The sequence below is a fragment of the Ptychodera flava genome, chromosome 17 (genome assembly GCF_041260155.1).
Source record: "Ptychodera flava strain L36383 chromosome 17, AS_Pfla_20210202, whole genome shotgun sequence".
Taxonomy (NCBI): Eukaryota; Metazoa; Hemichordata; class Enteropneusta; family Ptychoderidae; genus Ptychodera; species Ptychodera flava.
In genome coordinates this window covers 37,088,502-37,102,529 of record NC_091944.1, presented here as the reverse complement: position 1 = coordinate 37,102,529, position 14,028 = coordinate 37,088,502, and the positions used below count along the sequence as shown (strand labels likewise).

Below are 14,028 nucleotides of genomic sequence, written 5' to 3'. Positions count from 1 at the left end.
TTTCAAGTTTCCTCACTTGTTTTAAAAGTCATATAGGCATAGAAAACACCATATCAAAAACCAATCAACTCCACACCCAGAAATACTGACATTGTAAAGCTAATGAATAATCAAATGAACGTCAGATTGTATTCAGCAGATTTTCAACATCACCAACTTCACCTAAAATTATTCTGACCTTGCCATAAGAAAGTAGAATAGCCTACCCAATTTTCTGTTGAGGTATTAGCCAAATAATACCTGTAATCATTTCACAGGCAATGCATACAATAGGCAAGCTTGGAAAATTAAAATGAAATTGAAGTTTCTTAATTATGATCATAAAGCAGCAATATGCCTGCTGTATCCTTTGCTATATTACATTTGCCAGACACATGGCCTACCAGGGCGTGGTATGCACGCACCACCTTTTGCCAAACAATATAGCCCCAACATTGGACATGCATTCAGCAGTCATGAGGGACATCCATTTGTCGACAGAGGCTGAGTCACCCCAAAAGACGGTTTCATAAGGCCTAAGGCCAAAGGAGGATTTGTTTTGGGATGACTCTCGCACCTGGCCAGGAAACAAAATCTATGTTACTACTGAACCAGAATATGTCCAGTCAATGTAACATACCTTTGCCAAAGTTTTGACTAAAAAAATTCAAAAGTTTAAATGTTATCACTCATCTTGGTTGCAGAGGACGAGTCATCTGCTTTATGTGTTTTAGAAAGCAGCATATGCAACCCCTTCAAATTCGCCCAGTCAACAGTTGAGGTTTTTGAAATTGATAACCAGTCTATTTGCATGTATTGGGCCCAAAATAATGCATACAGTACTGATAAGGTTACAAATCCTGAGAAACCAGACAGACTTGGTATTTTCACTCTTGAGATACCAGTAATCTTTCATAGTGACAGCCAGGAAAATTCAATTCATTGACATCGCATGAAGTGAGTGAAAATCTAGAAATTTGACATTTGAAACTAAATAGCTTTGATAGTCATTTTATGTAGTGAACATATTCCCTATAAACACCTTACAGAAAAGGTCACTTAGCCTCCTCATCTCAATGCTATATCAGAACATAATCTGGACGAATCTTTTAGACCAGCAATTATGTGAAAGTACCATTGAATTACGCAGTACACCTTAACCTGTGCAATGGTTAGACATGTAGAGCGTACAAATCCATTTAGTTATCTCCTGACCATAATCAGTACTGTCCAACCACCCAAACACCGTCTTTATTGCACGTCATGGATTTCAAATGTGAGTGGGTAGAAGAACAATCATTGGCCTGAGCTAAATATTCAGTGGCTGTTTATTACGGTAAACCATTGATTTTGCTCACTATGAAAAATATTATGATTTTCTACAATTTTTGCTGATTGTAGTCCTCTTTAAAACTGAGTTACTGATTTTGTCCTCTTTAAAACTGAGTTACTGACACATGTCATGACATTACACCCAAGGACTAAAATAACCATTATCTTATTTTGTCTGTTACCTGTTTTTTCCCAACTGATGAGATGGATTTTCTGCTAACATCCAATTAAACATGACACATCAAGTCTGAGTCCCAAAAGCAAGTTTATTTGACAGTGGTTATGGTAAAATTCCACATCACTAGTAATTAACACAATGAAAGTATTCTAAGATTCAGCATCTTTTGTGGGATTTCTTGTGTAGATGACCTGTGAGTGGTGTTTGACTACTTCTTTTATCAAACCTGTCAAAAGAAAGTAACACAAACAATTTTACTAGTGTTCCACAGTGTTGATTTACTGGATAATGTACCCTGCGCAAAACTTAAGGAATCGCACTTCATGAAAGTGATCATATGCATTCATACGTTGAGTGGTGTTGACATAAATTTATTGTGGATGTAAACAATCATTAATTGCTCTGTCAGACCAATGGCATAACATAGTTCAAGCAGAAATTCACCTGTGCTGAACCTCCAAATACCAGATTTGCTCACCCAAACTTATCACACTTTTGCATTTGTTCAAGGCATATTAAGGTCATGAATCAAACAGGAGTACTTCATCCAGAAAGGTGTCCTGTGTTAAATTCCCATGACTGGGTAGTATAATGACAAACAAACAAAAATCAAACCTGATACCACAAAGTTTGGTAATTTGACTGTACAGTGGCTTGCTCATGGCAATACAATATCTGACCACAAACACACCGACCATGTACATTCCCTTACAGCTGATATTCAAATTTATTTGCAGCATCTATGAAATCAACACTATTGTAATCGCATTAACGATTTCATGTGACCAACTGAATAACGATGTCAAAATTAAGGATGACTGCACAAATTTACAGATAACTTCATAACTTATGCATTACATTTTGAAGATATCAACACTCAAAAAGCACATTGTATGTACAATATTCAACACATTGGTTAACTTTGGTTACTTTGATGGTATCTGATTCAATATTCTTGTCAGTGACAAACTTTAATGCCCTCATTTTTAAGACACTCTCTTCCTTTTATGTTCAAATGCTTGTCTGATAGTTGTTCTCTGAAATCAGTTTCTAATACTTTGCAGAACACTAGTTTCACCAGTCTAGAATTTGCTGTAGCCAGTTAAAAGCCGTGATCTTTCACCTTGTAGGCTAGTTCATCACAGAACAATTGCTGAGGGAGCACAAAATCTGACTACAAAGAGGATTGTTTCAAGTAAGCATGCACAGAAACTAACAAATATTCAAACCAATAGTTTCTCATGAGCAATAAATTGCAATTAACCCTTTTGTGGTGCAAGTGTTATCAATAAATCTGTATACACACTAATACTGCTACTCTGGATTGTTTCTGAGGATGTTATAAATAAGTTACCATTGTACTCTTCCTAAACATTTGAGAAGTGAAAAACCTATAACTGCTTTGTTTTGCAGGTATAGTAAACTTGGTAACTATTTTCTTACCTTTTGCCAAAAGTTCTTTAAGTGCTGCCCTGGCGAGGGATCCTCGGACCTTCAGCCTTTCCGATACAACTGATGGTGTTATCAACTTGTAGCTTGGAACTTCCTTGTATAATTTGTCATATGTGGCTTTGTCAAACAATACCAAATTGTTCAGTTTGTCGCGAACCTTTCCTTTGGACCATTTCTATGAATTGATAAACATGACATGTAAGAATTTCAGACAATTACTCTGGTTGGTACAATATTCATTTGTAAAGTTGTACAAATACAACAGTTTATGACACTATCACACTTCCTGAGCATATGATAAAATCATTGCCTATGTACAAGAAAGTTCATACTTGAGTTGTAGCGTGTGCATAATTTGAGAAGGTAAGATTTCTGCTCAGATGACAAAATAATATTGGTTCCTGGCAGCAAAGCTGACTAATAATAGTCAATAACGTGCAAACTGGTGAATTAAGCCTCAAGAATGATGTTTACAATCAACATAGAGAAAATACGTCCAACAATAACTTGATGTCATGTTGCCAAAACCTTTACCAATCCATTTCTTACCTTCTTTTTGGCTTTGCCACCCTGTGACTTGGGCTTATCTGACTTTTTAGGATTTTTGTCCTGCCCCTTTTTCTGTTGTTTTGGAGGCTGAGAAAAAGAAACAGAGACAGAGTGTATATGATACAGTCATCTTACACAGATAACCAGACTCTGCCTGATTATCTGAGGAATTATCTGGGGAAAATGTCCCTTTACGGTAATCTACAGAAACTGTTTCAATACGCTAAAACACATGGATACCGTTATTAGTTCCAGAGACCAGCTCTGGAACTGTTAGTTTTTGCTCACTTTCCTTCTTTCTTTCTTTCTCTATTTCCGGTATTACTACCATAGAACATGCTATACAAAAATTTTACCTTAATTACCCAGAATGCATTGCGACACGCTTATGACGTCATCGCTCAGCTCGGACGGGTTTTACGAGCATTTCTTGTTTGTTTATTTATTTATTTTTTATTTTGTATTGCACAACTATCATATTGCGTTCAGCTATTAATAATTCTAGCTTTCTTTCGCTTTGTTTTTTGTTGCTTTTTGATTTTATTTTTCTCTAAATACTCGCCGTACGTGGCGCTATACTGTTATGTCATACGCCTTCCATATGAGACTCCGGCCTGGTTCAGACCGCTGGTTTTCGCTCAGCTCGGACAGGTTTTACGGGCATTTCTTGTTTGTTTATTTATTTATTTTGTATTTTGTATTGCACAACTATCATATTGCGTTCAGCTATTAATAATTCTAGCTTTCTTTCGCTTTGTTTTTTGTTGCTTTTTGATTTTATTTTTCTCTAAATACTTGCCGTACGTGGCTATACTGTTATGTCATACGCCTTCCATATGAGACCCCGGCCTGGTTCAGACCGCTGGTTTTCGCCCAAGTGCTCATGGGTTGAATGAGATTAACAATGGTGGCGGATACAAACGCTTCCCTCGCATAGAGAGAGAAAAGTAGGCTTTGCGTAAGTTTACAAGTGCGGCTGGGCACATCGTGTACCTGGGCGAGGTGGATGTGCTCGAAAACGAAGATCAATGCAAGTTTTGGATTCAAAATCGGCTGTTTTCGGCGGAGAAACTGCCCGCCGTATTTCTGAGGAGCCACCAGCGGCTTTTTCTATATCAGTCCAGTGTTCTCCCCAGAATTTTGTTAAAAGAGGGCGAAGACGTGGTGCGAAGCACCACAAGTGACCGCGTTAGCGGTCGCGGGGGGAAGTCAGGAGGGGGTGTCCCCCCTCCTGCCATTGGAGCTTTTGAAAAACAGAGATTAAAATATTGTTATTTGGTGGCACTTGGGGAATATTTTTTCAGATTTTTTCATATAAAAAAGCTCAAAGGAAAAGAAATCTGAGACAGTGTTCCATAACTTTTATTCCAGTTCACTGATTTCAATGAAGATTATATTTTTTGAAAACGAAAACATAGCGACAGACATACATTTATTCATCGATGTCAAAATTATCACCATAATAGTCTTACGCTTATGTGTTCTCAGCCTGATACACGTACACGTCCGACCGAGTCTAACAATAGGTCGTTTTGCTTTGGGAAGGAATACACAAGCGAAATTCTAACCTCCTATAAAAACTTCAGAGTACTCTGCTGTCCTTGGTTAGCCTCAAGTTCCTAGGCATGTTTATAAAGCTAAGTCGGTTACCTAATGCACGGCCCCTATGGAGGGACTGACCGTGGCTAACGTTACGGCCTGTGCCATGCAAATATGGCTGCCATCAATCACCGTCCCTCCACCCACGAGGGAGGAGGGACGGTGCATCAATGAATGAGTTGCACATGGGCTTATGATCTCGGATGACATCACAAACTCGCGAGATTTGCAAGATCGATGAGAATTACGTTTGCAGCCTGCAGGATCGACGCTCACGCTTGCATTTTGCTTGTAAATCACTGTCAACTTTTTTCCCCGTACATTTTATTGTTTTATTTTTCAAAAAAATAAATCTTTTTCATTTCTGGCAAGGGGGCGCTTGGAATTTACAAGAGGGCGCAACGCCCCTGTTACCTTATTCAGGGAGAACACTGTCAGTCTGCAGGGCTGTGGTGGGAGGCCGTTTAACGCCGGTAACACACAGCCCTGCCATGCAGAGCTGGGCATAGCATAGTGAACTGTCTGTCACCACACCGGCATGCGTTGGCTGCACGTAAAAGCAACTCAACTTTCCAAGATCAAACGGTCAGTATCTTGTGAAAACAGCGACATAGCAATGAAAATTGTTTTAGTAAGTGCTTTTAATCAAATGAAAATGCATGTGGCCACGGTTTTCAATTTCAACGGCCTAGGTCCGATGTTTCTTTGCGGCAACAACTCAGCGCTACCCGTCAAGAGATTGATTTTTGCGTAGGTCAGTGGAGCGAAAATTATTGCTCTGGCTCGCGAGAATGTCGTCTGATATACATTTCCGTACGTTGTCGCCCCCGTATATATCTGTTGCGTTTTTACCGTACATGTAGGCATTTGTAATCTGTGTACTGTAATTCCCCAGACTGCCTTGCTTTTAGTTGTATTCTGTTGTTTACTGCTATCCGCCCTAACTATAGGTACGTGCTTGCATATTAAAATCCAAAGCACTCTTTCATTCTGCACCTATCTTTGTCACACATTCTCTTGTTTCTTCCGCTGCTCTGGTCACTGGAACTTCGCTTTTGCTTGCAAATGCTTTCTAGTTACATACTGTTTATGTTTACTAAAAACAACTTCAATATTAATCCTTCACCTGAATTTTGAAATTAAATTCGATGTTTGTTTATACAGCAAGTCGTCTCCGATCATATCGGCTTTATAAACAAACATGTAAGGCCTTTAACACATTGGAATCAATAACGTAAATAGTTTAAATCGCAAAAGACTGTCTGCTGTATTTCTGTAACTTGAGTATGTCAAAGCACTAAGCAGTATATAGTTCACAATATCAACAATACCCGTAGCTTACACAGCGGGACAACTGGACGGCACGACACCAATATATACCAGTATATCGACATGTTAAATCTACGGAACATTTGTGAAAACATATTGTCGGTACGTGTTGAAAACGAAAAAATATTTTCCAATTAAAGTTGCAAAGCCGTGCTGAGCGAGCCTCCACCATGAGTTTTAAGTTGTCACGGACATGTGCGACTGTGTGGTTTGAAGAAGGGTGAATTTCTTACGTGATATGTTTGATTATTTTTATTCTACCGATTTGATTTCCTAAATATCCTTTGTGGATAGCAGTTGCTACATCAAACAAAACTGCCACGACAACCCGAAATCGACAACGAGTGAGAGGTACATCCTTACCATGATCTTCTGTTCAGACTCCGAAGCGAAAAGGACTCACCCTGGTGTTAACCTCATGAAACCCCGTATACTCGGGCTCGTTCCTGGTAAAGCTAATATGAACGGAATATTCTTTTTAAAGAAGGTGTATCTAAGAGACAAATCGTAAAACTCAAAGTAATGAACCTGTATTATAAAACTGTCAAATCAAAATGATAAATCACGTGAAAAGAATACAAGAAATAAGATAATATCTCTTTTACTTATTCGATCGAGGTCGGTTCGTCGGTCAGAGTTCATTCTCTCCACGTTGAGCGTTCGCAACAAACAGAAATGTATGTTCCCTGCGAAGTACGTGCAGCACCCGCGCCCTACGGAGTACAGTAACGCATGTACGTGAGGAGCTGGGTGGCACAGCTAGCTGTGCACACAGGTCCCTTCCCAAAATGGCAAGTCAGGTGTGTATATGAAGTATATCCACAGTCCCGTGTTATTTTGTGGAACTTGAAGAACTCCCGTCTATGTAAAGCAATCACGATAACGATTTTCAGCTGGGCTTCACTCTGACAAATCTTTGGGATCCAAGCTCTGCGTAGAGCTGCTACTAGGGGAGCGTTCAGTTATTATGGCCGGGGGTTGGCTGGCAAAATCCGGGGGGGGGGGGGGTTCACCTCAAATTTGAAAACTGCAAGGGGGGGGGTCATGTATTTTTCAAACAGCTCAGAGGGGAGGGTCACTTAATTTTCATAAATATCCGTCCCGTCAAAAAGCAGTGTCAGTGTTCAGAAATATTCTGGGAGATTTGTTGCATGATTTCATTCTCTGAAGTTATTCAATTGTAAATCTGAACAAAAGTATAATTATCTGTCACATGAACATCTTGACTTGACAACTCTGAGGCTTGTCTTATTGTAAATCAAGCTCACTGCACTGAGTGCAATGAACAATTTCTATTATTTACATATTAGAGATATAGCAAGTTTTGTCAGGGAAATTATTTAACAGTGTACTGAGACTACTAGTACCATGAAAAGTTAAATAATACTTTTAGGTGAAATTCCAATATCATAATTGTTGTCCACATCTGAACTTTTAAATACCCTATTTGAGTCAAGTACATTTTTATCAATTAATCAAACACCTATAAAAGCACAAATAATTATTCTTAGTTTTTTTCATAGACTCCAATGTATAGTGAATCAACATTTTGGTGAAATTCCAAAATCCAATTTCTTGCACACATATCAACCTTTAACCATCCTAGTACTTTAAAATGAATTATCAAGTGTCTATAAATACACAGATTTTGATAGTTTTGTATTGGAAAAAAATTATTCATATTTTCTTCATAGACTCCCATGTACAGTGAATCTATATTTTGGTATAATTCCAAAATCCAATTTCTGGTAAACACACACCATTTGTTACCACCCTAATCTAATCAAGTACATTAATATCATATTATAATCGAGAGTACATAAATACACGGGTTTACCTATTTTTGTATCGGAAAAAAATTATTCATACTTTCCTATAGACTCCCATGTATAGTGGATGGACATTTTCAGTGAAATTCCATAATCAGATTTCTTGTACACATAATATGCACCTTTTAACCATCATATTCTAATCAAGTACAATTATGTTAATTATTGAACGTCTGTATATGCACAAGTATACCAAGTTTTTCATTGGAAAAAAAATTATTCACTATTTTATCATTGACTCCCATGTATAGTTGATGAACATTTTTGGTGAAATTCTAAGGTCAAACTTTTTGTCCACATGCCAGTTGTAACAACCCTATTTCATTTAAGTACATTTATGTAAATTATCAAATATCTATAAATGCATAGATATAGTTTTGCATTGAAAAAGTATCACATAGTTTTCTCATACATTACCAGGAGGTATAGCGAATCAATATTATCAACAGCTGATTTTTAATTAAATCGATCCAAATATAAAATTTTGTACACACACGCTTGCGCAAAAATATTACGATCCACCTGTAATTTGAGGGGTAATTTCAAAATTATAGCAAGTCAGAAGGGGAAATCTGAGAAGTAACACCTTGTGAGTTTGTAAGGAAGGTCATTTTAAAAAATCTAAGCTCTTTTTATTGGATTTTATCGCTCCATACCCCCCTCCCCCCCCCCGAGGTTTGTGTGTGCAGCTTTACTCAAGCAATGGGGGGGGGGGGGGGTCCATGAAATTTTTGTGATCTTGAAAGGGGGGGGGTCACATTTTTTGGTACTATGGGTAGGGGGGGGGGGTTCACTTATTTTGACTGATGCGCAGGAAGAATTTGCCGGCCCAACCCCGGCCATAATAACTGAACGCTCCCTAGTGCTAGCTCCTCGGTGCAGGGCTCCTGGTTGCAGACGTAGCAGTTTACAATGACTTGGCCCCGGACGCAGAGCTAAGCTCCACGCTGTCTTTCAAAATTTGATAGTATTACTGTGCACAATCATATCCATACACTTTTACAGGAACATTTCATATTTTGTTGCTCCTCAACAGGCTCTGATGACATGTATATTGCAGTGCCGTGCACAGAGCTTTATGCAAATGAAGCACCTAAGGGGGAGGGACCATTTGATATTGGGGGAGGGGGAATTGGCTGTCGAGGAGTGTTATTTTTTTGCCTGCTTTCTGGCAGCTTTTTTCAATACTTGTTCTCAGAAGAACATTTTTGTTTTCATGCACGCATGGAAACATCTCAAAGCCATGGCATATGCTCTTCTTTTTAGTGATGTGCTTTTCTTCACATACATAAACAATAGCGAACTACTACAACCAGGAAAGAAATGTGTAACAGCACAAACAAACTTGACATATAACAGTTAACTATAGGCAAATAGTATCTGCTTCAGAATGGTGGGAGCATATATGCAACTTGTACTGCAGCAAGATTACTGTTTGAGGGCAAGGTGATTGCAAAAGAAGTAATTGAAGACTCAGTCTGTTAAAAAAACTGCTACTGTTTAGTGATTGTAAGTTTGTTTTGGGTATAGGCTAAAAGCATTTAGAACAAACCAACTAAGGATATGAAAGACTGCATAATGCATAGAGAGAGGGGAATTCTGAACACTGAAGTGACACAATTAATCCTATTACTTGTACTTGGGGGAGGTTAGGGGGTGTTCCCCATCCTGAATTTTGAATTTTAGAAAATAAAATGGCGTCATTTGGTGGCCATTTTGAATGTTTTAAACATGCACTTATCAAGAAGACTCAAAATTGTATTACTCACCAAATGATTTCCCATTATCACCTTGTCAACAGAGAGAAGTCACTAATATTACCAGTGGAATATTACCATTGGAAAAATTTATATTAGAAGCAGCTTACATTTAGAAACTTTTCAGCATTATAAGTAACCCTTGTAATGCCAAGGAATACAAATGCAGGGATTTCTAAAGTTTTGAAATTTTAGGCAATACATGGGCTCAAATTCAGGGTATGGCTGTTCATCTGGAATGCAGTTTTTTATTTGGAAATTGTAAGATGTATCCTGTAACATGCTTTGAAAGAAAAAAATCAATCAGTACATAAGCATATTACGTTATTTGAGAAGCTCAGTTTGAAGGAAAATGCTTGTACCCTTGTCTAATTGCATAGCAAATGTTGTGCTTAAAGTTGTTTGAAAATGAAAAATTGAGCTCTGGAAACATTCAGTTTTTGGAATTGGTGCAGAACTCCTTCATGTACAACAAAGTCGGAATAATCGTGGTCTAAACTCTAAAGAACAACAATGCATAGGCATCATATATCCAGTGCAGGCTATGTGGACAAGCTGAATTGAGTATTTCAGTATGTTGTAGGGAGCAAGGAAGAGAAAGGTCATCAGATAAACTGCAACAAATAAATAATGCTATTGAAAGTGTCAAATTGAAAAACTAGTTACATGCGAAACAACGGGAAATGTATGAGTCAAAATGTTCACAAGGCATTAAGGTCTGGTGAAAAAATTCAATAAGATATGAAATGGGACAGCTATTAAGGATGAGCCGAAAATGAAAAGTAATGGTTGAAAATAATTGTACGTGCATTATTTTTTTAACACATGTCTGCGTGCAATCTTTGTTATTTTTCTGCCCTACTTGGCTGGAGTTTTTCAAAGGCAACCACTTAGAATCTTTTTGATGTTACATCTTTGAGGCCCCTCCCCCACCCCACTCCCAGGGTATCAATGGTCCCTTCCAAGGCACCTGTATGTGCGACACGATTACTAGTGCATATAACTATAATTCCTCAAAAAACACTTAGTAAAGTAACAGAGTGCCTGGCATTTCAGATCATCTTTTTGTGATTTGTTTTGTAGATTATAAACACTCTCACAAGTAGACTATGACTTTCTCAGCATGAATAATAATCAATGTAACTAAATTGTTATGAAAATCCAGTGTTTCATTTCAAAATTTGATATGGACATTCAATAAAAGTAACATACAACTCAATAAAGCAGTTTTTTTAAGGTCAACATTTCTAAGATGTAGCGTTCAACTCAAAGCCACAATGTACTAAAGGCACTGATGTTGAATACTTGATTACAGCCTACGATAGAGTACAAGACCAATGCACTGCTTACACACAGCAATATCACACTATATCGTGAACACTTCATATTCAATATAGCGATGAAGAGACCAATTTTCTAAAAGTGTGACACTGTTTTCAACATCATTTGCACCATTGCACAAAGGTCATGAGTTTGTGTCATCATGTGAAGTTTTTACTAGTCAATATGTGGAAAAAACCTTTCTCTTTTCTTGTTTGTTTCAGATGTTTTGCAAGATACTGAAGACATTTACATTTGCCAACCATGGTACACACAGGTATATGATACACAGAAAACATCCAGCGAAATGGTTTCCAATTTCTTGGAGTACACCAGTGAGTGTACAGTGGATGGACCATTGTGGGATAAGATCACATTCATCATCGTGCATATTCAAGGTTTATTCAAGTAAATCAGTGTCTTTGGAAAGCAAGACAGTCTTGTCTTATGATAAACTATGGATGTCATCATTCAATGGAGAAAACCTTCATGGACGTGAGAGAGAAGGCATTGATTTGTTAGAGAAAATCAGTGTGAGAAATGCAAGAATGACCAACTCTAGGAAGGATAATTTTCAGTTACTGAACGAGCGACTTGTGGATATGGGATTGGGGGTTGAACAGATACATCAGATTTTACACAATAATCACACAATCTTAAATGGTAAAAAAGACCGACTGAATGAGTCGTTGATGTTTTTGTTCCATCTGAACTTCAGTCCAAATGATGTCTATAGAATATTGACGAGAACACCCTGTGTTTTAACTGTTGATGTACTACAATTGAATGGTCGGATTAGACAATTACGAAAACTTGGCATTCCAGAAGGAAAATTACAACGTACTATTGCTTTGTGTCCAAGCATTCTTTTGGTTGCAAACAAACAGTATAAGGCAGTTATACGAACACTGAAAGAATGCTGTGGTCTAACATCAGAACATATAAGGCAAATCATCATGACATGTCCAACAATAGTACATGAACATCCAGACAAAATTCATGTGAAGTTCCATTATGTGTACTTCACTAAAAATTTGACTAATTTGGATGAAATTGTTAGAGCAAGATTATTCAGGCACAATGTTTACCACGTTAGAAAACGAATTCTGTTTCTTGAGAGAATTGGGTTGTTTGAAATACCAGACAAGAAAGGGAACACTAAAATTGAAAATCCATCTCTGAAAGCTATGATTGACATACCAGATCACAGATTTGCCAAAGGAGTTGCAAAGACAACTTTGGAACAATATCAAATGTTTTCAGAAACTCTGAGACAAGAAGATGAAAGAGAACATGATGAGAATGAAAGTGATTACAGCAGTGATGAAGACACTTTGGAATGATGTGATCAAGAATAAAAACACATCAGACATAGAATAACACCAATAAACTGGGAACTGAACATTCTGCATATTGCGGTTCTTAAACAGTCATAAGACATCTTGAATTTGTTAGATTTTTGTACAGGTTTTCATTCAAATTCCATTGTGTGTCACAGTAATTGAGCAAGTACAATAAACAGACTTATTGAAAATTCGATAAAGATGTTGGGTTATGCATAACTTCTGGTACTCTCAGTTTTACCAAACGTTATTTTCTCAATGCTATTTCACTTGAAGGTTAACCCTTTTCCTGCCAGACAGTATCACTTCCCCATCATCCAAGTCAGTAAAAAGCGGTATTGAGCCAAAACATGGCGTGTTTTCACCCACTTGGCTTGGTCTGTTTAAAATGGCATCTTTAGTCCAAAAAAAATCAAGTTTACAGTATTTTTGTTTTCAACAGCTTTCAAATGTACAGTAGTATGTTAAAATACACCATATGGAATATCTTATTTCCATCTTGACCTGGTGGTGAAATATGGACTTGGCAGGAAAATTGTTAATCAGGTAGTCCCTTGCGTCAGAAAACAGAAAACAATACGAGTAGATCGCACCCAGGTCTAAAGGTCAGTTTTGACTGACCAGCTGTTTATATAATGTCAGTTGTGAATGATTTAAAGTAATCTGCACCATCATTTTGTTCATTACAAAGCTATGCTAGCCCATGTTTGCTGTCCTCCACGCCGACTTGGCCACTGGGGTGTGGACCCTCATCTGCCCTAAGCATGTCTGCACAACCACGAGTCATACCCTGTCAGTTAGTGGTGACTACAAAAGCACTTCCTCAGCCGTAATGCGTGAAGTAAATATTTGGTTTAGTAAATATTTGGTTTACAGATGCAGTGACACAAAACAGAGTTCCTGAAACCATAGTCTTCCTACAACCAGTCCAGAAAATCCCACCTCTACCGCAATATTGGTCTCTAACAACAAAGTGAACAAATTGCTTGACTTTGATGAAATGTGATGAAGTATTTTTTAGTGTGCAAGGTCAAAAATATTACCTTTCAAACAGAAACGTTTAAAAAGCCTCATTTCCCATTTGATTTCACTTTCTGTGTTGGATGATTACAATTCAGCAATTTTATCACCTCTTACACTCATTAGTAAGTGCAGTACACACAAAACTTAAAATTATAATCAAAGTTTGAAGTCAGTTTGTGTTATTTTATACCAAAAGTACAGAAAACATGAAAAGTATTTTATTTACAGGTAAAATGACATTATATACAATGTCAACTGGGGTATTTATCATTGTTGATTATATCAAGCCTTGTCACAATGATGACAGCTGTCTTTCCTAGCCACTGATTGAAAGACTG

General features: G+C 37.6%; 2 protein-coding genes across 2 annotated transcripts; one reads left to right on the top strand and one right to left on the bottom strand.

Annotated features, from left to right (window-relative positions):
- Window positions 1–1,557: 1,557 nt before the first annotated feature.
- LOC139116227 (small ribosomal subunit protein eS25-like) lies at window positions 1,558–6,873 on the bottom strand. Its single transcript, XM_070678810.1, has 4 exons — window positions 6,782–6,873; window positions 3,491–3,577; window positions 2,933–3,116; window positions 1,558–1,715 (listed from the first exon to the last, which is right to left on the bottom strand). The coding sequence occupies exons 1-4, from the start codon at window positions 6,782–6,784 to the stop codon at window positions 1,639–1,641; spliced, it is 351 nt and encodes a 116-aa protein (XP_070534911.1). The 5' UTR covers window positions 6,785–6,873; the 3' UTR covers window positions 1,558–1,638.
- Window positions 6,874–7,074: 201 nt separating this feature from the next.
- LOC139116226 (transcription termination factor 4, mitochondrial-like) lies at window positions 7,075–12,867 on the top strand. Its single transcript, XM_070678809.1, has 2 exons — window positions 7,075–7,218; window positions 11,549–12,867. The coding sequence occupies exons 1-2, from the start codon at window positions 7,207–7,209 to the stop codon at window positions 12,665–12,667; spliced, it is 1,131 nt and encodes a 376-aa protein (XP_070534910.1). The 5' UTR covers window positions 7,075–7,206; the 3' UTR covers window positions 12,668–12,867.
- The last annotated feature ends 1,161 nt before the right edge of the window (window positions 12,868–14,028 follow it).